Source organism: Pteronotus mesoamericanus, unplaced genomic scaffold (genome assembly GCF_021234165.1).
Source record: "Pteronotus mesoamericanus isolate MK-2021 breed Mesoamerican mustached bat unplaced genomic scaffold, CSHL_Meso_final scaffold_409, whole genome shotgun sequence".
NCBI classification, from domain to species: Eukaryota; Metazoa; Chordata; class Mammalia; order Chiroptera; family Mormoopidae; genus Pteronotus; species Pteronotus mesoamericanus.
The window spans coordinates 528,108-551,119 of record NW_026555316.1 but is presented as its reverse complement, the minus strand read 5'-3'; the positions used below and the strand labels follow the sequence as shown (position 1 = coordinate 551,119).

Sequence of the window (23,012 nt, the reverse complement as noted above, 5' to 3'; positions counted from 1 at the left end):
ACACGCAGCAGTGAGATGGAACTGAAGCTCTTCCGTCTGTACTGGGAAAAGCGCCTCCTGGCATCTCTACAGGAAAAGGGACGCGTCCTAAGAGACCTGCCTGTGGGTCCCATAGGCTGGGAGCGACCTTTGGCAGCCTCGAGGAGAGGTGGGAAGCCAGCTCTCTCCTGACGCCACTTTCCTCGAACCCTCTCTCCCTCCCCTTTTCAGTCCTTGGAGAAATTAATCCAATTTCCAGCTTAAAATCCTGAAGCTTTTCTAAGCAGACTAACAGCTTACTTGCTAGTAAAATCTCATAAGGAAGGACTGAAGACCTCTTAGGTCAGGCATTCACAAAGTGAGACCCACAACAGAGCCCTCCGCACACACCCCCCGGGCAGCCTGCCCGCCACAGGGCCCCCAGGCCCCGGCTCCCCCTCCGCCGGGCGGCGCCAGCACCCACCAGCAGCATGCCTTGAGAGGGCAGAGGCGCGACCTGCCGCCACTCTCCCTCAGACCGTGGACGGCCACGCTGTGCCATCGAGCCGGCCTCACTCACGAGGCGTTCGCGTAACGCCGCAGGCCATGCGAAGGCACGTGTGCCCAGGCAGTGTTATTACTGGTCTGCCCCCTAACACAACCATATGTGGCTTTATCGGAGTTTTCTCCTACACATATTCAAAGACGACATAGCCCCAGAACTTTCACTTTTGCAGTGACACTTCACAGAAGCACAGCACCACTGCCTGCCTGCTATTAACGCCCTGTTCTATATCAGAGCTGAGTGAGAAATAATCACCGGATCAGCTCCAGTTCACAGAGCACCTTGTTTTCTGGAACCGTGATACCATCCATTCATTTATGTTGCTAGCAACAAATTTATGATGGCAACTCCCCTGCCCTCTGATTCTCTACTGCCACCAAACGACGTTTTTCTCCTGCGTGGCGGGGAGGGTGGAGGAAGGCGCTCTGCCCGCGTTACTGTCAGAAGCACAGGGAGGAGAGCCTGACGTCAGGACACGCCCAGGAGCTCTGGAGGAACTCACAGACCGATGCTCACCGCTGCGCTGGCCTTGAGACTGAATGAATTCGCTTATGAGACCGAGAGTACTATTAAACACTATTATATAGAAAAACATTAAAAACAGGACTAAAGATGATGTTGGCACCCTTTGAAGTGGGGCCATTTTACTGTTTCCAAGACAGTATCAAGGTGAGGAAGTTGGACGTTTGTCTGACCCATTACTTACATAAAAAAGAAACCGCATTTACACGTTAACACCGTGACTTTTCTTCCAACCCAACTTTTTAAATGGCACAACATACCATTATAAAAACCGCTTTTATAAGCAGAACTTACCATGAAAACTATCTTCTGTTGTTCTATGAATAACATTCCCAGCCGAGCCTTATCTCTGTAAGGACGCCACGTTCTAAACTGCTATGTATAGCAACTATTAAGGCCACAATCATGGTTTTCTTGTGTTGTTATTCCAATGGAAACGACCGAGCTTGTTTGCCCAGCATTCAAATCAACCTGCTCCTTGCACGGAGGAGGCTTACTCTTCCGTGACAGCACACGTCAGCGGGAAGCAGGCAGGCTCCGCCTTCCTGAGAAGGCAGAGGTCACTCTCAAGCACGTGTCTTCCCAGTTAGTTTAGCAACTGACAGGTCTCCCCCGCTACCAGCATTCTGGGGCAGAAGGGCAGCTGGGTATTTTTAGCCAGAGGTCAGCAAACCTTTCCTGGAAAGGGCCAGACAGTGAACGTGTTAGGCTTCGTGGGCCACACGGTCGCCGCCGCGACTGCCCGTCAGCTCCGCTGCCGCAGAGCAGAAAGCGGCCACCGAGCCCGGATCCTGTGTCCCAAATGTTGTTCTTCTCTTTCCAGATATTAGAAATGTCAAAATCACACTTGGCTCGTGGGCCGATCTGGCCTGGGGGTCAAACTCTGTCGACCCCCGCCGCAGTGTGCCTCCATCGAAGTCTCTCCTGCAAGCTCTGGGCAGGCGGCGTCTACGAATCTAGCTGTCAGGTACGCTCCACGTCTGACATTCCAGGCAGGGTCTGATGAATCCCGAGTTAGACGCTGCATGTTCCTGGTGACAGATCCTAGGTAAGCCTGGTGTTAACAACCCGAGAAGACGGGTTCCAGGTGGCCGGAAACCAGCTTCTAACAGGCAACCTCCCGGGACGGAAGTGCCTCAGATTCTCCCCCGTGACCCCGAGAATCGAGGCTTGGCTCAGGGTCCTAGAATCACCCTTCAGGAGATTCTGAAACCATGGACTGAAATGGGACCAAGTAAAGGGTGTGGCTGGCTCTGGTCTTCAGTGCTTCTGCCAAACACGTCTGATAGGCCAACGGTTCAAATGCTGCAACCGCTGCCAGACCCGGAACGGCCCGCTTCCACCAGACTGCCCAGGGCTTGGAAGGGGTGGGCGGCTAGTGCGTCCACGAGAGGAAGGAACAATGGACCGGCAGTGTTTGCGTCCTTTCTTCTCCAGCTTAGAACCCCTAAAAATGGCTACTGGTGAGAGGAAGGGAAAAAAGGCTGCATTCTCTCTATGTTCCTGCGGCGGAGTCTGGGACTTCAGCACTGGACCCCAGATTCCTGTGGCAGTGAAGGACAATTTCTAGATGGCAGGATCCGGAGGAGGGATAAAAAAAATCATTCGGTGTGAAGTGGGTAAAGTTTCTGAAAGCTTTTTTGGGACCTCTGTTAGTGACCTATGGGTCTAGGTCTAACTGAATACCCCCTGCAATCCAGGCCTCCAAAAACACACAATGGCCATCTGTTCGCAAAAGGAAAGCATCTCAGTTTATCAACCTTGAAAACAGTACTTACTGTTCTCTATGGTTGGGTCGTAGGAGTCAACGAACTGGCCTTCAACAAACTGAATCGTCAACGAGGATTTCCCTAGAAAAGACAGCAACAGTTCAGAATGCACTGGCATTATCCACGTGAAAAATTTTAATTGTACTATTTTACAAAAAACCCCACTGTAACAGATGAAGAGATTCAAGGTATTGGGATCAGAAAACATTCCTTTAATTACCTTTCAGGCATTTTTAAAATTCCTGTCAAAATAAGCTATTATGAATTAAATGCTTTTGTGACATTAACAAATATCACGGACCAACAAGCACATCGCGTATTCTGTTGAAGGCGAACAATTCCTTTTTTTAAAAAATTATTTATTTATTTTTAGAGAGGGGAAGGGTGAGAAAGAGAGGGAGAGAAACATCCATGTGTGGCTGCCTCTCGCGCGCCCCCTCCTGGGGACCTGGCTCGCAACCCTAACCTTTGCCCTGACTGGGAATTGAACCGGTGGCCCTTTGGTTCACAGGCTGGCACTCAATCCACAGACCCACACCAGCCAGGGCTGAAGGCGAACAACTCTGAAATAAGGTCTACACTAAACTAAGTCTCCCTGGGGTCCTTCAAGTCTGGCTATTAACTTTCATATGGAAATTAATAAAACATGATTCGTTTCTTTGGACGTTTTCACACAGGGCTGTTAAGTGTGTTACAAGGTGCAGCTTTTAAACAGGGTAGTCTGAAAAAAATAAAAAAAGCATTTTAAAAACTCAGTGAAGGTAGAAATTCTGGGTCAGTCATCCAGGATGCAAGGCCCAGCAGTGCCCCGTCCAGGAAAGGCGGGCGAGAAATGGCTGGGGCTCACAAAACCACTGTGAGGGCTGGGCCTGTGCTCCCCGGGGGGCTTCAGAGCAGGGCTCCCTGGGAAGAAACAGTGCAAGGACAGGCTGTTTCACCCTCCCCAGCTCCACCCCACCCTTCCCTCCTGCCCCCTCCGAGCCGCTGTTGAGATGAATCGCGGGCTGCCCGGTCCACCTCCATCTCCACCTCCATCTCGGGACCTGCAGGCAGAGCCAAGGAGGGAGGCTTGCCAACCCGCGCCCCTGGGGTTTCCAGCCTGCTGGCCTCCCCGAAACCACGGAGAGGTGCGCTTCACAGGGGGCACAAGGTTTTCACACCAAAAGCGGTCCCGTTATACTTAGAAACTTATCAGTTACCTTATTTCTGCCATGTATTACGCGCTCCCATGGGTTTTTTTTTTGCCCAAACTTTCAGGGGAAAAAAACCCTTCTGTCTTAATGTTTATTTTTATTTAGGCATTTGTTTTTTTGTATTATAAAGGAATTTTGGCATTTATTTTTGAACATATTATGGTACCAGAATTTTTACAGAATACCAGAATAATTACAAAACACAAGAACAGATACAAAGTATTTCAAGAACCACCCATGTATAACGTGGACCTTTATTTTCCCTCAAAAATTGGGGCAAAAAGTGTGCATTATAGACGGCAAACTACGGTAATAAACTGGCTTAAAAGTGGGAGCTGCTGGGAGACAACCAGAAAGTTGGTGGGCTCATCATTTACTCCCCACGAGCAGCTTGACACAAGGTCCACGGGTCACGAGCATCACTGACCGCTGCGATCACTCTCCACGCAGCGGCCTGCAAGAGCTGTGGGCAGTTCCAAGTTACTCCAAACCTGCTGAAAATCCTCACTGTGATCGGCATGAACTCCCAACTCCGGCCCAGGGCCCACAGGGACGGGCCCTGCCCGCAGGCCCGCAGGCCCGCAGGCCCACCCCCCACCTAGGGCTCCAGCGGCATCCTTTCTTCCGGGGCAGCTTCCTGCCAGCCCCGGCCCCTGTGGTCCAGCCGCCCCCCAGATCTCCGAGGGGCACTTCTGCCGTCATTCTGGTCCACGCTCAAATGTCCCTTCTTGGGAGAAGCCATCGCCGAAACCCCCCGTCTGAGGCAGCGCCCCGCCCTGGCGTCGCCCTCTCACAGCATCCTGTTCTCTTTCTTAGTGCTCGGACTCGCCTGAAATAACCCTCATTTGTTATTAGTCTTTGGGGACCCCGCAGACACTTGGGTTTGAGAACAAATGAATGAAATAAGAACTCAGACCCCCAAGGGCCCTTGCACACCCTTGGGGACTACAGAGGGTCTCCACCTCAAAAACCGACTGGGAAACAGCTCCACAGACCCTGAAACAGCTGCACAGCGCTGGCCGGCACCGAGCATGGGCCTGCCTGCGGCACCGGCTACAGCAGTTGTCTAGGAACCGCGTATGTTTCCAAAGAATGCGTTCAAAGAAGCCCTGTTATATAAGCTCGCTCACACAGAGGCATTTAGCTCGAAATATAGAAAACTGTTTTATGTAATGAAAATGGCAATAAAAACCCTGTTTTATGTTAGCAAACCTGAAACATTTTAAAGAATAAGAAAATTCTTATTTACATAAAATGCTACTGCTTGAAGCAAAAGACGTTTAATTAAGAAGAAGGAAAAGAAAAAAAGCTTTTTTAGGACTTGTGAAGAATGCCCAGGTGCTCTCGTGGGCTTTGATCCCCTGAGGTAGGGACAGGGTTTGTTTTGTTTTTTGGGGGGCATGGGGAAGCTTACACATGGAAAGGAGGGAAGGAAGAGGAACAGTTTTTCCCTGAAGACAAATGGGAAAAGGTAAAAAGAAAGGAATTAGTAAGATTTTAATAACACTTCTGGAAGCAGAACTGGATTAAAAACAGCCAGGACGGGGGTTGAGCCCGGCGCACGCGACGCTCTCCCCCAAGGGGGAGGGAAGAGAGCGGGGAAATAGCGGGCAGGTGGCTGGGCCCGAACTGGCACGGGCACCGGCTCTGCGCACATCTCAACAGCCCCGCCTGCAAGGGAGAGGGTGAGGGGAGTGGAGCCGGGGGCAGCTCATGGGATTTAGGGAGCCACAACCCAGCATTAGAGAAAGGTATGCACAGTAAACAAGACAGCAGGAGACAGATGGACTTAGCGCTAAGAAGTGGACCCCATTTTAAAAATACAATTATTGGTGCACATTCAAAGGAAAGTCCCTCACTTGTATCACAAAGGGCAGGCATTTTTTGTCGGGCTAACTCACCTTAACTTGAAACCATAAGCAATCATTCTGGTAAAAGCAGACCATGAAGTCCCGCCCAAATCCCCATGGGGGCCACCGGGATGGAGGAGCCCGTCTGCGGGGGCACTTCTCAGTCGCAGGGCCGGGGGCAAGGTCCTTTCGCTCACAGGCAGGGCTGCAGAGCGCGGGCTGTGCCTCGGCCGCCCGTCCCCCGACTCCCCTCCGCGGAGCTCGCGGATTACTTAAATTAAGAAGGGCCAGGAAGGCCACATCTGCTGACAGGACAGCGGTTTCCGCTGTCTCCATTAAAAGCAGACTTATTAGGCAACTACTGCTGAAATCTTTGCAAGTCAGCACTAAACGATAATGATTCTTAGTAAATGAATCCCTCTGCTCCGAGTGTTCTCAGCTGTGGTTCTAGTAATTTCTGGCTGTAGGGCAGCCCTCACCGGCTACGGCAGCAATCCGGCTCCTCCGGCCAATGCAGTCTGCCGGCGGCCACCAAAGGCCCTGCTGGCCCTGCCGCTGACACACTCTTTACTTGATCACCTTCCACATCTCTCCTCATAATAACCTCATGCGTTTACTTGGGCCTCTGTCCTTGTCAAACTCACACTCTGGGCACCAATTACTTCTTGGAGGTGTCAGCCATGCGCACGCTCCCAGAGGCCCGGCAGCCTGTCTGACGGGGGAGGACCTCGAACCCCCGCCCCGCTTGCGGAGACACGCCGGCCGTGACGCCAATACCGAGGGATCCCAGTGAACTGAAAGGTGGCACAGGTGCATGCACGGTGACGTAGAGACAAATCGTTTGTTTGACGACAGGACACGTGATTAGGAAAGGTTTGGAAAAACAGCCCAGCATCCCACATGAACCTCCAAATTTTCTTCCTCCAAACCAGAGACCACCTTCACTTTAAAAACCGTAACGGTTATTTTATAGACGTTTCCTCTACACTTCCAGCAGGCAGAAGCAGCTGCCATACATATCTTTACAGCGACAGTTTGACACAGCCGGTTCCCCCTCCCCCTGGCGCTCTCACTACAGAAGACACACTACCAGGTTGCTGACTGAGTTTCATAGCTCATGATCCCTGCAAAACAGGTGCCATTTACATATCATACTTGGATATGCTTTAGATGAATTTTGAATTGGTTTTCATGTTTATTCTTAAAAAAACCACCCAAAACAAACAATGTGGACAGGACCCCCCCCAACCCCTCCCTGGAACGGCGGCTGGTCCCCTGGTCCCGGGGTGCACTGGGGAGGAGCGGGTTTCAGCGTGGCCCCCGGTCCCTCAGGACCACCGCCTTGTGTCCGGGACACACCCCATCCCAAGGGCTGCTTCCACTGTCTCCTCCAATCCTCCACAAGGCCGTACAGAGCGCGGACACCCACCCACACAAGCTGCCCGGTCAGCCGCCAAGCCCGCGGTCCCACGCCGATCGCCGCCGCCAAGCCGCCTCAGCGACCACTGCAGGGGCGCATCACGGCGTGGCTCCCACCCAGGGGACCCCTCCTCCAACCGTGCCCCCGCCACGCGCCCCTCAGTGAGCGGGGCAGCACGGCCAGCCCCTCACTTTCTGACTCCCAGCACCTCATCCGGACCGACTCTGGGAAACGTTTTCCCACCAGGCCGTGAAACGCACACTGTGCTATGATCAGCGTTGTCTTCCAAGGAGCAACGCCACAGTGGCCTGTAAACAGGGAAGGGGCCACGAAACTCCGGGTCAGTTACACACACATCAGTGACTGAACGGCCGAGTAAAAGGTATTTCTTACTACAGGCTGCGGTGAAAAATGTTACATACGCACTACTCTAAATGTTTACACCCCAAATCTCCGATCTTCACCACTTCCTTCCCTATCGGTTTATGCCAAGATAAATCACTGTCCAGTCTTTCATAAGCACCCCCATTTCTTTTCTCTGGGCGCCCAATAAACCCTGCGATCTCCGCTATCACTTGCGTGGGTGACCCTGTCGGCCCAGCCGCAGGAAGCCCCCCCCCCCCCCAGCACCCCTGCCCCATGCTCACTCTTCAGCGACCTTCTCTGAGGCTCCCTTCCCTACAGCAGCCGGGTGTCCCCGCGGCTCACAGGGAACAGGCAGTGTCCTGGAGTCCTGAGACCCCACCAACCCTGCGGGCCGGAGCACTGCCCAACCCCCATTCCGCCACAGGCTGAAGTTTGGGAACCACTGCCTTGAGCAGAGCTCAAATTTACTGGATCACCCTCATTTCTTCCAGCCTCCAGGGCAACCCCAATTCTCCGGTTCCTTCCAGCCGCTCAGACCGTAAGCACTTAAAGCAGCTCATGTGGACCAGGCACTGGGAAAGAGCCATGACTAAGAGGTGGTGCCTAACCTGAGGTCACCTGCTGTGACCCTCTGCGCCTTCCCCGCACCCGGTCTGGCCTTCTGCCAGGCCGCGGAGCCACGGGCCCGCCTCCCCTCCCCACGCGCTCCCGCGTGTCAGAGGAAGAGGCCGCACACCTTCCCGGACAGAAGCGGCTCCAGCCCCGTCCTCAGGATGCCACTCCCTCCCCGCTCTTCTGAACCTCCCTCCCCCCGGGGTGGTTGCGAACACGCTCTTCTTGGTTTCTCCACTGGTTCACTCCATTCTGGGTGCTTTGTTAACAGTACCTCTGAAACACTGAAATATCCTTCCAAGTCGCCCTTTGCTCTCCGAGCTACAGCAAGGCCTGGCTGGGCGCGGCGGCTCGCGGGTGCAGGTGCTTGACCGCGAACGGGACTGCAGTCCACAGAGCGATCAGGCACTCACAGCCCCGGCCTACTAACCCGAGCCAGGTGCGCCCGTGGGGGCCGTCGGGCCGGCGTGACCGCGGCACGCGCACCGCAGCGCCTGAGAAGGGTTTGAGGAGCCTTCAGGGACAATGCCAGGTGAGCAGAGGGTGCGGGGTTTCCATTCCTGCCGAGCTCCCTGGTGAAGCTGATCTCCAAACCAAGTCCTGCAGTTTGGAGGGCTGGTTCTCAGGCTTAGCTGCGCTCTGGTATCACCTGGACAATTCCAAGCCAAGGTCAAGGACGGCTAATAAAGAGATGGAAGGACCTCTGTTCTCCAATGGACTGACCACTCAGTCAACCTCTAGTCTTCCATTTATGTGCCAAATATCTTTTCTTACTGCTTGAGAAAGTATGAGTTAAAGTAATTTGTCATCAAAGCATCTTAATTACAAGATTAATTGCATTATTACAATAAAACTGAAAAACTTACTGTTTTATGAAAACCACTATTCTAGTGGGTGAATCTGTATTTTAAAGAAGTAAGTGCCCTCCCTGCCTCATAGAATGTTACGTGTCCCTTGACCCCACGCCACTCTTAGCTGACAGAGCCCAGGAGCGACATCCTCCAGGCACGGGGCGGCTCCGTCAAAGACACCCGCCTCAGCGACGGCTTCGCGGCGCCCCTGGGTAACCGCCACAAGACGGCCCGGCAGAGACTTACCGAGGGCTGCTGCCCACTGGGGCCGCGGTTTTGTGTGTGTTTGGGAGAGGTGGCAATTAGGACTGGACACAGTCACCAATTCCCTACCAGACACCCTGGGCTGGGGCCAGCAGGAGGCTGAGGAGAAAACCCAAGAGACAGGAGGGGAAGAGATGGGAGGACACAGGGGGTCAGAGCAAACGCGGACCTGCAAGCGGGCTCCTGACCACGGGAGGGACTTTCTGTCTTAAGGGAAAGAACACCCATCAAAACTGGAATAGGTGAAGTCAACTTTATAAAGGTCTGCCAAAGACTCTAACAAAATATGCTGTTTCCAAAGAGATTACTGAAGGCATCACTTCTACAACACTTACATAAGAAGACAAAACAGAATGAAGTGAATTTAAAAAACTTTTACACAACCATTCTAGGAGAATGTTTAAAAAACCCTAGGTTACATCTTTTGAAATAAGTTCCCACCGTCTGACATAAAACACAGACCAGCATCCATTTCAAGGAAGTAATGGAATAATCTGCGGTAATCTTCACAGGGCAGAAGGTATTCACCACACAAAAACTCTCTTTTCTATTTCTAAGACTCCTCGTATCCTGCGACACGCCCCTCTTCACGGGAGCTCTACAACAGAAAAAACAAGCATCACAGACTTGAAGGAATGGATTTGTTAGAGAAGCAACACGGTGGCTGAAGGTCCAGGGTCCGCGACTCCAGCTGCGTGTCCGGAGAAGCTGACCGCTCTCGGCCTCGAACCCTCACGCTCGCGCTGACCACACGGGACTGTCAATTCGAGGCCCGGCTCCCGGCATCCAGCACACGTCCGGCAAGTGGTTATTAAACCCTAGCACGGCACGCCAATGTCAACAAAGCTTTTTCCAAGTTATTACCAACGCAGTTCACCTTGAGTCCAGCGACACTGCTCCACAGGTACTTCTGAAGATGTCGGTGCGACACACCTGGCCGCCACCGGGAAGGACCCCAGCACCTTCCCAGGGAGAAAAGAATTCACACGGAGAGTCAAGCTTTACCGCATGTATATTATACCTCAGCCAAATAGCATAAAAAAGGAAGACAAGACAGTTACTATTCTTTCCTAGGCAGCACAGGACAGCGACGCCTGGCCACGCGGCTGCAGGCCGTGTCCCGCGCCCGCCTCCTCGGAAAGTGGCGATGAGAACAGCGCCTACCTCACAGGGGCCGGGAGGATTAAACGGAAACACATGTTGAACACCTGGTATGTGTTAAGTCCTCCATAAATATTATCAGTAATGTTCTTAAGGCAAATACGATCTGCTTAGGAGAAAAATGCATTCTAATAATTGTGACGAATAAATTTATCTGAAGTCTATGAAAATGACTTACAGTAACAACTATTTCAGTCAAACCCTCAAAACAACACAGAACCATGCCGTCCCCGCAGGACACCGGCGCGTCGGCTCTCCGTGGTTGTGCCACACGCCGCTCCGGCTCCGCGCCTGGCCGCGGCTCTGCAGTCACGGCTGTGCTCGGCCGGGGCCTCTGCCGCTCCCGCAGTCACCCGCTGGTGGCCTCGGCTGATGGAGACTGGGCTGGACTCGCCTGGGCCGACTGGACGACACAGAAGCAGAGGCCGCCGACTGGTACGGCGCGCGGCTGGCACCGGCACGGCATGAGCGCAGGAAGGCGCTTCTCTGGGAGCCACCGACAGAGCGGACGTCGGTAAACGGACCAGGCTTGCAACCAGCAGGCCAGGTTCCAAGTGGACTGTGCCCTGAACACATCATCGATAGACGAGCCAGAGGAACAAAGACCTGCGCGAAGGTTTACCAGCGTGGCTGGGCGTGACAGCAATGCCCATGAAGTGCTGGCCAAGCGCCGCGTCCACTTCAGTAAGAATGTGCAGTTCTGCTGACAGCAGGCGGGGAGACAGGCACGCATGCGTCTCTACACCAGGGCCCCCAAGGCAGCCTTCCGAAAAACACACTCACCCCAACATCCCTCTTCCCTCTTGCAGGTTGTTTTTCATTTTTAAGGTTTTATTTATTTATTTTTAGAGAGGAAGGGAGGGAGAAAGAGAGGGAGAGAAACATCACTCAGTTGCTTCTCACACCCCCCGAACCGGCGACGTGACCTGGAATCCAGGCGTGCGCCCTGACTGGGGACCGAACCGGAGGCTGCTAGGTTCGCGGGAGGACGCCCACTCCAGTCAGGGCGCCGGCGCTCTAATACGAAAGGGGCGCGTGAGCGGGTCCTGTGTGTTCTCTAGCAGCACCTCCCGGGAGGAGTTCTCACGCGCAGTCCCACCCGTATCTCTACCACACGTGGGGTCAGATGAGGGCACGTGACACAGGGAATCCAGTTTCATTGTTCACCACACCTGACAGGCGAGATCCGGTTTTGAGTTAACATTTTCGCATGGATTTTCTCACTGTGCCTGTCTATGAGTGAGGCGGAGCTGACATCATCTCTTTCTCACACTCCTTTCCTAATTTTTTAAAAATAGATGCTAGGGGAGAGAGAGGGAGAAGAAAAAAAAAACACAAGGTGCAATTATTATGACAAAGACAAGTCACAGAATAACCAAGTAAAACTGGTTCATAAAACGATTACTCATTCAAGTGCTTGCTGGGTGCTCGCTACTGCCATGCACTATGCTTCCAGATATGTCCCTCTGCGAATATGAGAAATACAAGTTTATAACACAAAGATGTGAGTTACATAATTGAAAAAATTTAAACTGTCCGGGTTACTAAACTATAAAGAAAAAAAGTGCGGCCAAGAAAGGCCATGAAGCTCTTCTCTGTAAAGATCATTAGGATACTCGTGTCTACAGGGGGAGTTAATGCCAAGCCGCAAGGCAGGGGATAGGCCCGGTAAAATGCAGGAAATTAAATGCTGGGTGACAAAAAAGGATACATTTTGCTAGATTTGTGGCCAAAACTGGGGAGAGGCTGGGGGTTAGGGTGGGAAAAAGCCGGAGAAAAACGAACAGGAAATAAATCCTAAAATTTTAACACCATCTTTAACATTCTAAAAAGCATGAAGTCTAAGACTGATCAAACAAGTAGCAACAAGATGTAAGGGTACTAACGCGGTAAGTTAAAGCACAGTCACCAGTCAGCACGAACGGCGATTTGTGAAGGTGACACCCTCAGGAGTCCCCCCAAATCTGCAGAGCCCACTCACTGACACCCGGGCACCCCTCGCGAGGCTCGCGATGCCCACCCGCAGGCAGCCGCTGCTCCCGCGCGGACAGTGAGCACCTGTCCTAACCCTAGGGGGCTGGTCCTAACTGAGGTGGGTCACTAAGGCATACACAAGACTTGAAAACTGGGCATCAAAAATGTAAAAAGATCAATATGCACTGCAGACTGAAATGTAACATTTTGGAGTAAACTGTATTAGTCAATCTCAACGGCTTCTTTTGCCCTGTCTCACGTGGCTCCTAGAAAACTTCCAACGCCCCACGTCGCTCGTGTCACATTCCCACTGGACGACGCTACTCCACCCCACAGCTGACGGGCATCGCAGTGCCCGGCGTGGCTGCCAATGAGAAAGACTTCCACAGGTCCGAGAAACAGAAGGCATGTCCACTTTGTCCACCTGTTTAGGAAAATGCTCATCCAGAAACATGGTCAGAGGAAGAAACAATTTATTTCATTAAATATACTCACACATTTTGGTAGCAGAGTGCAGAACAAAAAGGTCTAGACAAGGAGCCCAACTTCCCCTTTTGCCCAGGCAGGAAACCGGAAACCGCCTGCAGCCGAACAGGGGTCCTCAGCATCCTTCCTGGGGGAGCGAGCGAGCGTGGGGTCAAGCAGGTCTCGCGGCCTCCTTTGCCCAAGGCCACAGGGAAACAGCCCCGCAGGCTGAGGGCGTGCTGAGGCAGACCCTCGGGCAACACGGGAGCCCCAGCTGCAGGAGAGGCACCTGTCCCCAGGGCCACGGGGTGACAGGGCAAGTGCGGGACCTAGCCCGCGGACCACCCCAAACCCTGGTCCTTTCCTACCGTCGCTCGTTCCAGCCCGCGGTGCCACCACTCAGGCTCTCGGGCCACCGCCTGAAGGTCGGCCTCAGCACCTCCCACGTCACAAAGTCCACTTCTTCCTCGAATGCGTCTCCAATCCGCCTCCTCTCCACCCCGCCAGCACCCCGCCCGCGCATGGCCCGTCAATGGTGGGCTTCAACACGCGGCAGCCTTCCCACTTCCACCCGAGTGCCCTCATCTGCTGTGCGGAACAGTGGGAGGAATCCTCTGAGACGTAAAACAGGATCAGCCGACTACAGACCAGGGGCCAGACGTGCACAGCACAGCCTATGAGCTACGAATAAGAGTGGTTTTTACATCTTTACATGGTTCAAACCAATCACTATTTCATGCCATGTGAAAAATTCAATGAAATTTACACCAGTGTCCATAAATACAATTTTACTGGCACATGGCCATGCCCAGTGGTTGGTGTATTTTCTGGAACCGCTGGCGTGCAGAGTATTTGCGACAGAGGCCGCACAGCCTACAAACCCTGACGCACTTACTATCTGGTTTTTACAGAACGAGTTTGCCAGTCCTGGTACAGACCACTGTCTCTTTGCTGCGTAGAACCCTTCAGCGACTTCCCACCGCCTGCAGGGAGAGGCCCGCCCCTCCTGCCAGGGCCCCCCAGCCTGCCCCACTGCCCCGTCCTCACTCGCCAGCCCCGGCGAACGGCCTTCTCCCCACCCCCACCACAGGCCGAGCCGCCCCCATGCTCCCACTCTCTGCCCGGCAGCCCCGGATCTCGGGACAGCCCGCCACGGCCCATTCTCCCCGCACCCGTGGCTGTCCGCTCTCCCTTGGGCTGTTCCTCACAGAGCATTTACCCCAACTGTTTCCAAGTGATGACGTGTGTCAGGAGGGAGCGCATGTCCCAGAGCGCTGCTGCGACTCAAACCCTGGCCCAGCCACGGCGCTGCCGACCGAAGTCAAACCCCTGAACCTTCCTGCGGCTCAGGTTCCTCACCTGCCAGGCAGGCAGAGTGACAGTCCCTACCTCACAGAGTTCAAGGATGCCCGGCACCCGTAAACATTTAAAAACAGCAGCCATGGCCACCGTCCGTAGCAGTGACCGCGCACAGTGGCTCTGGGCAGGCGGGCGCGCCCCGAGGGCAGTGACCAGGACGGCCCCCGTCTTTGGGACTGAGTGCACAGTACCCAACACCTACTTGAGAACATGGGACACTCAATCCACTCTGTCCTCCTCGACCAGGCCTTCTGGCAATTCAGTTGTTTGGGGGACTGGAATCCTCTGGATAGACGGACAACGACTGCCCAGGCCTCTTCCCCCAGGAACGTGTGCGCATTGCCGGGAGAGTACGGACTCCACGCTGAGAGCCGCTACCCCGAGCTGGCCACGCTCCTCCACACGTGCCCCCAGACCAGGGCGAAGGCTCTGCCAGCGAGCTGTGTGGCGGTCATGGCGGGAACAGGGCCAACTGCCAGGCTCAGGAGCGCAACCCGCACACAGGGGTTCCTCTGACACAAACACACGGCTCCCCCTGTGCGGCCCTTCTGCAGCAAGCCCCGCGAGGTCCCGGGCGCCCAGCTCGCCGACCTCAGCCACCGGCGCGTGGAGGCCATTCAAACCAGCTTGGAAACCCACCGCACCACACCCAGTTACTCCCCAGCGGACAGGCGGGAGGTCCAAGTGTTTTCCCCCTCCCCCTCACGCGGCGCACCGTCGTATTTTACCTCGGGGCGTCCAGTTTGCCAAGGTCATTGTGAACCCTCTCCCATCTTGATGGTAAGTCACGGTGGTTCAATTTTGCCATTTATGTTTTAAACCCAATCATTCATACAAATCATGAACAAGAAAAAAAGAGAACCTGTATTTTAAAATATTCTCTTTAAAATAAATTCCAAATGTGACTGAGATTTGGAGGGGAAAAAAAAACCCCCAACTATCAGCCAGATGCATTTATATCTAAGACATACAAGTCTTAGAAAAGGATTTCCATTTCATAAAAACTATGTTAACTGTAAATGCCAGCATCTTTGTTCCCATGTTCACATATTGAAGTTAAGCATTCAACTTTTTTTTTAAAAAAAAATTTTTATTTCTAGAGAGAGGAGGAGGGAGGAAGAGAAGGAGAGAAACATCCCATGTGTGAGAGATACATCCATCAGCTGCCTCTCGAATGCCCCCGAATGGGAACCAGGCCGCAATGCAGGCATGTGCCCTGACTGGGGGTAGAACTGGAGAGCTCTGGGTTCGCAGGCTGGCGCTCAATCCACTGAGCCCCACCAGCCAGCGGAACATTCAACTTTTAATCTTTCAAAAAAAAAAAAAGGATCATGCGTCTTGTTAAAATACCAATTTGTTTCAAAACCCCACCCCATTCCCCGCCAGGTCTTCCCGCCAGCAAGCTAGCACAGCAAGAGAAACGGAGAGGGGTGGCAGGGAGGCAGGGGACTCAGTTGTGTTCCAGCTGCACCGCCAGCCAAGGGGCAGGCAGGAGTTAACTGCATCAGGATCCTTAAATGGCCCTCTGTCCACTTGTCCACAGAGCGTGCCAAGGTTCCTGGCACGTCTGTGCTAGACCAATACTTAAAGACTTCAAATTCCCACGTCCTCTGCGTCCACAGACCTCTTTTTCATCAGAAGCCCAATATACGCTTAAGAATATTAAAATACTGAAACACTATTCCAGGACCTTTGCGTTTTGAGATAGTGAGTTATACTTCTGAGTCGACCGGCCGATTCCCGCTGCGGGCACCCTGCAGGTGCGCTCTGGTGGGCGTCAGTTTCCGAGGGCGAGCTCCCCAGAAACCGTTAAGCCTTACTTTGGCACTTCCGGACAAACTGGAAACGAGAATAAAGGTTCTCTCAGCGTGACCATGAAGGATTTCGTAATGCTTAACTTGCACAATACATCCACGCTCAGTTCCGATTTATTCCCATAACTACGTACAACCTACTGAGGAACAAGATGAAAACTACTGACTCCATACTCTGGCTCTACACTAAGCAAAGGGGCGCACACTTGGACTTCATGACCCCAGGGAAAGAGGGCTGTTCCTCACTTTGTGATCAGGTTGCTGTTTTTACTTCCATCCTGATTCCTGTGTTTGACCACGTTAGTATTAGCCTACAGGTCCCGCAAACACTGCTACCCTAGGCAAGCTTTATTATTTTGGGGGAGCCTCACCCTCACCAGGTCAGAAAACAACATACCCCTAACTGCCCCACCATCAGAGGCCGAGTCAGCTGGTACGGAGGCACCCTAACTTGCACCCGGCTTTAGGAATTCACTGCGCTCCCGGCTCCCGGGAATGCTGCCCTGCCGCGCTGCCAGGCCCGGCTCCCGACTCCCTTTACGGCTTCATCTCCTGCTCCCACGTGGTTGCGCTCCAGCACTCGGCTTCCTTCCTGCCCCCGCGAGCCCAGCTCTTCCTGCCTCCCCTCCCTGTTGCTCACAATGCTGCAGGGCCTCTCGCTTCTCAGGAGGGCTCCCCAACCACCACCACCACGGCAGCGAGGGTGCAGCTTGCTTGGATTCGACTCCACAACAGCGAGCCGTCTAGTAGGAATCTGCACACCGCAGTTCAGCAGCTCTTAAAGGGCAGGCTGCCAGACTCGAGGGGTCCTCGAGAACTTTTCAGGGGGCTTATGAGGGCAATGCTATTTTCATAGAAATGCCAAGATGTTATTTCTCTTTTTCCATATGTTCGTATTTTCATGAATGGTGCAGAAGCAACAGTGGGGAACACCTCTAGCCTGGTGCCCCTCGGCACAAGTCCTGAGTGCAGACGGGGAGCAAACGGGAGGGGAAGCCTGCTGTGTTCTTCGCTCCCAGTTTCCACGTTAAGGAAGCCGCTTTCACGTAACAGTGTCCTTGAGGAAGCAGTATAATTATTAATTTTATTAAACCGTGACCCTTAGGAACATGACTTTTTTGTGCTCCGCCCGACCAAATGGGACGCAGGTGTGCACGCGGAGCCCTGCTGCGTGCCGAAGTGGCTGGTTGTCTCCGGCGAGGTGCCTGCTGGGGAGGCGGGCTAAAAAAGCCACTTTGATCATGGAGCACCATTTTTACTTTCAAGACTGACCAACAAACGGTCATTATCTCAAATGTGGGGATTTGGCAGACATTTTCTTGAAAATGAAAGGAATGAGACTGTCACTCCAAGCAAAACTGCTAGCACTTTGCCAACAAATTGGAACTCGCAAGAGGAAATTAGGTTTGGAAAACTTGCATCACTCACAGTGAACTGAGCAGCTTCCCAATAATCTAGATTTTTCTGAGACTGGTGGTGGTATTAAAAAATATGACTTTAAAATATATATTGAAATGTGTCAGAATGTGGAAGGATCTCCCTAACAGTGGACCCGTATTTTCCAAATGATCAATGTATGATGTGACAAAATCAGGCATGGGTAGAAGATCCATTCAAAGCGCAAAAACAATCCAACAGAGTTCAATGTACAGGGCAGAAAATTCATCCATATGATTTCAGATTGCACACTTCAACTGACCTCTGAGAAACTACCACCTATGGAGAGTTCTGGTATCAAAGAATATCTGCACTTGTCTGGGAAAGCTATTAAAATACTCCCCCCTTCCAACCGCGTACCTGCTCAAGGCTGGATTCCCTTCATGTACTTCATTAGGGTATCACATTGCAACGAAATGAATTCAGAAGCAGATATGAGAATTCAGCTGTTTTTTAAATCAGACATTTGAAGATACTTGCAAAACTGTAAGACACGCTATCAAAATCCCAGTTGCTTTTTTGCAGAAATTGATAAGCTAGTCCTTCAGGAATTTCAATTCATCTGGAAATGCAAGAGACTCAGAAGAGCCAAAACAGTCTTGAAAAACAATAAAGTTAGAGGACTCACACTCTCTTATTTTGAGACTTACCACATAACTACAGTAATCACGGCAGTGATACTGGGAAAGCACATGGACAAACATATAGATCATAGGAACAGAGGCCAGAACTAAGCCAAAAGAACAGTGTTGTACCCGTCTCCCATCATTTACAAAAATTAACTCTCAATATATCATAAACCCAGATGTAAAAGCTAAAAATAGAAAACGTTTAGAACTACACGCAGGAGAAAAGCCACAAGGCCTTGGATAAAGCAGTGGTTAGCTATGATACCAAAAACACAAGTGACAAGAAGAAATTTAGACTTTGTTAAAATTTAACTTTGTGGCCCTGGCCGGGTCGCTCGGTTGATTACAGCATCGCCCCAATACGCCCCAACGCGGCGGGTTTCATCTCCGGTGAGGGCCCGTACAAGCAGCAGCCAAGGAATGCGTGAATGAGGCGAACGACAAATCGTCGTCTCTCGCTCTCTCTCTCAAAAATAAACAAATAATAAATAAAAAATTTAACTTCTTGCTGTAAGGGAAGCAAAACGTTTCCCCCAAGAAAGTGAAAAAACACCGCACAGAACGGAAATTATTTGCACATCGTGTGTATGATACCACTTCATACCCATAAGGCTGGCTACTGGGATCAAACAATACTGAGCATTGGTGAGGACGGGGGAAAACTGAAAGCAACTTCAATTGTTGATGGATTATCAAACGGTGCAGCTGCTTCAGGAAACAATTTGACAGTTCCCAAGATGTTACATATAAAGTCACCCCATGTCCCAGCAATTCCACTCCTAGAAATATGAGCAAGATCAGTCAAAACATTCGTTTACATAAAAATGTGTACAGGAACGTTCATAACAGCATTATTCATAATAGCCAAATGTGGGGACTGCCCACGAGTCCGTCAGCTGATGGATGTAGAAATGAGCTGTGTTATGTTCAGATAATAGAGTATTATTTGGCAACAAAAAGGAATGAATTACGGATAAAGCTACAGGATGGATGAACCTAGAAAATACTTATGTTGAATGAAAGATGCCAGTCACAAAAGACTGTGTGTGCATGATTCCATTTACGTAAATGCCCAGATGGGGTAAATTCAGACAGAGAACGCAGGGGAGTGGGCGCCGGGGCAGAAGCACGGGAGCACAGGGAGGGGCTGCCAGCAGGCAGTTCCTTTTCGGGCGATGAGCGTAAATATGGGTAAACAGATCCTCCGCGGACAGTCAAATAGCACTCAGCACTGAAAAGTCATAATCATTCACAAACCCAAGCTCTGATTATTCTCTTGTACAGAACAATGAATGATGCCAAAAAAAAAAAAAAAAAAAAAGTTAATTTCAAGCTTCAACACAAGGTGACCAGTATAGGATGTTGTTATGCACCTGAACATACCATTTCGCATACTAACAGATTTTATACATGGCGACCAATCAAACAATGTTTTGCTTTTTTTTCAATGGAATATGTCAGAAAAGGGTAATTTAAAAATAGTAAATCAGAACACAACTAGCTGGTATTCTGCTTGGAACAAATTTAATGATGTCTTTCTTTATGAAGTATCCCAATCAAAGGCTGCATCTTTCCTACTACCTAAAACATTTAACAAGGTAATAACTGGTGTTACTTTTGCTGAACTGCCTTTTATCCAACCAGAGTTGTTCCATTTTCTCTCCTAACTCTTCACATTCCTGTGATCCCACCTCTCTTGTTAACCTCAGAGGCTTACAAACAACCTTCGATTCTGCTCGAATGGTAAACTGGATTATCCAAGCCTCTGGAGAAAACACCAGCGAAGGATGCACCCTGTTTTACTTGAGGATGGTTACCTGACTCTACAACTTCAGTTCGATGGAGCCGAGTCACCTCCTGCCGCGGTACTGCTCATCTGCATCAGAAACAATGGGTGTGAGGGAGCCGGGACCCTCAGCCACCACTAACACAATGAACACAAAGCCTCCCCGAAAGCCAGCCTGCGTTAGAGGTGACGTGTCCTTAAAAAGCTTAATGTTGTAAACAACAGGAAAAGTACTTCAGGGGAAAAAAAAAAAAGTTGTACAAATTACCTGAGAATTGCCTTTTCCTTACTGGTAGTTTTATCCATGTTTTTTTAAAAAAAAAGAAAACACAAATTTTGAAAGCCAAGTAGTAAAACAATCGTAATGTGTAGTTATATCTGAAGGCGAAATTTTAAAATAAAGCCTGTGGCGTGACAAGTACTCACTTGTCACGCACTATCTGTTTAGTTAAGAGGACGGACATCCTAAGAAGGGTATGGTTTCTAGCTGTGCCTTTTCCTACCGCTCTTCCCCGTCCCCGTCCCTGTCCGTGACGCAGCAGCTGAACATCACGAAATAACAGAGCCTGGAAACACAGGTTTCTAACGTCCCTAGCCCTGTGCCCTCCGCAAGCACACGCTCTGCCAGCTCCCGGCAGTCCCGACACCAAGCCGTCCCTGAGGAGTGGCCAGCACACGGGATCAGGGAGTTGCTCCCTTCTTTGATGCTGGCAAAACAAAAGCCCCTACAAACTACAAAATGTCCTGGCTTTGAAATCAAACGCAAAGACTGGGAGTAATTTAATCTCTCAAAAACACCTTCACTTCAATCATTGCTACACTGGGAAACAAACATGGAGAAAATAAAGTAGCATGGAATGAGGAGACACTGAGGGCACAGAGAACAGGGACTAGAACTTCCTCTGTCCCACCAGAGGCTATTCAGAACAGTAGTTAGCAAACAGCAGTTTCTAGTAAATGTCTGTGAAGAGGAGGCTGAGTGAGGGGTGACCTGCCACATCTGGGTCTTTGCGGTGGGGGAGGGGGGGCGGCGGTTATTAGCAGGAAGGTAACACAGGACTTCAGTTAAACATAAGGAATTTCTTTAGCAAAAGAGTGATAAAACACTAGACCAGCTTACTGGGCACCAGAACCACCATCTCAAAAATTTCAAGGGGTAAATAAACCAGGCTGCTTCGCATGTCCTTTTGTGCTGAAATCAGGCAGTCCGAGTACACGTCACCTGTAACCTGATTACCCAGACGCTGCTAGCTCGCTTAGTGGGCCCTGCGTGCCTGATCGGGGAGAGCTCGCTCAGGAACAGCCAGGACATGTCAGAGCCCCACTCTTCAAAACGCACACGAGAAACAGGAGCTGCAGACAAGCAAGCGCTAGGCGACTCAGGCCGCGGCTCCACCTGGGCGCTGGGGAGCCAGCCGACTGTCAGTGACTTCAAAAGCCTCACGGGGACGCAGGGGCACTTAACGCGGCAGCTGTTAGGGCTGTCACCTCTTCCTCCCCGCAGATACCTGTGCTCTGGCGCTGCGCCATACAAGAGTTAACTTCCATGACTCTTGGAACCTGCTATCTCTGTACAAGTGCCTCTGAATCGCCCCCCACCCCCCAGCACTTTGACGAAGAGATATGATAAAACAGAGATGATAAAACGATGAGTAAGCAGGCTCCAGCCCATCTTGGTCAAAGAGCACAGACCCTGGCACTGGCGGCGGAAAATGGGGGGCGGGGGGGGGGGGGAGAACAGAAAGCGGAGTCGGGGAGTCTTCCAGGGAGCCTCCCTATGGCAGTTTCTGTCACCTTCTCCTGCCACCAACCAGAACCCTAACCCTCGCTCTCACCTCCTCCCTCCCACTGCGGACAAGAGCACATTTTCCTTAGCCATTTACTTCTTAAAAACGACACGAAAAGATAAACGTCACCTGGTTGTCAAAGACAACGAAGCCTCACCCTCAAGCATGGTTAAGTTCAACGGTTCTGCTTTCTCACTTTTTTTTTTTTTTTTGGTACCATGTTCACCCCGCACCCCACCAAAGATCACTTCGGGTCGGCAAAGGGGCGACCGCCAAGAAGTTTCCAATATGTCAAACTCTTAGGGGGAAAATAACGATACAAAACAAACTTTGGATTACTTTAACAGCCTGGTTACAAGTACCTGACCTTATTTTTTCCCGAAGAAAAATAGGACACCGAAACAGAAATTTATTCTTCCCTGCCTTCCTTACTTTGGTCGCCGGCAGCATTTGGGGGCTCTTTTAAGGTTTCTTCGTAGGAAACGTGCCCTCCGTAGCCAAACGTCCTAGAGGCCCCCGATTTTCTTTAGAATGCTGAACTTCACCACAGGTAGGGAAAAAAAACAAAAAACAAAAAACCCCCGAGGTGCTGCTTCCTTTGTTAAAATCCTACGGACCTGATTTAATTTGGGGCGGAAAGGCTGCTTAGCAGCGATCAAGACCGCGAGCCGCGCAAAGGCGGGGAGACAGGTGCGATTTCTTCCCCCGGGGTGCCCTGCGGCCGTTCCCGCAGGGCAGCGGACCCCTCCGGCGCCACCCCGGGCCCGGCCGAACCCAACTCCCCGCGCGTCCGCGGCCTCCGCAGACACGTCCGCCCCGCGGGGCCCGGCCTCGCCGCCGCCTCCGCTCAAAATGGAGGTGGCGGCGGCGGGCGGCTGGTTACGAAACGCGCGGCCGCCACATGGCCGCGACGGCCCCAAACTTGGCCCGGCCCGCCGAGTCCGGCGCCCAGGCGAGGCTGGGCCCCGGCGCTAGGAGGCCGCGCGGCGTCCGTCACTCACCCACAGACCGGTAGCCCAGGATCGCGATCTTCCGGGACTTGGACTGCGGCATCTTGGCGGCCTCCTAGCCCCAAGCCAACCACATCAACCGCGGCGGCGGCGGCTCTTGTGCTACGATCGCCGGCCGCGCCGGGGCAGAGCGGCATCCAGGGGCGGGGCGGGCGGGCGCGGCTGCCTCCGCTCCTGGCTCGCGCGCCCAACCGCCCGGAACCGCCGCGCGGCCCCACCC

General features: G+C 52.1%; 1 protein-coding gene across 1 annotated transcript in view; it reads right to left on the bottom strand.

The window, feature by feature from the left end:
* The window catches only part of RHEB (Ras homolog, mTORC1 binding), a 36,464-nt gene extending 13,452 nt beyond the window's left edge, over window positions 1-23,012 (bottom strand). Inside the window, exons 1-2 of the mRNA XM_054593441.1 lie at window positions 22,784-23,012; window positions 2,824-2,895 (exon numbers count right to left, since the gene is read on the bottom strand). Coding sequence (XP_054449416.1) covers window positions 2,824-2,895; window positions 22,784-22,835 — 124 coding nt within the window. The 5' untranslated portion in view covers window positions 22,836-23,012. The remainder of the gene's footprint in view (window positions 1-2,823; window positions 2,896-22,783) is intronic.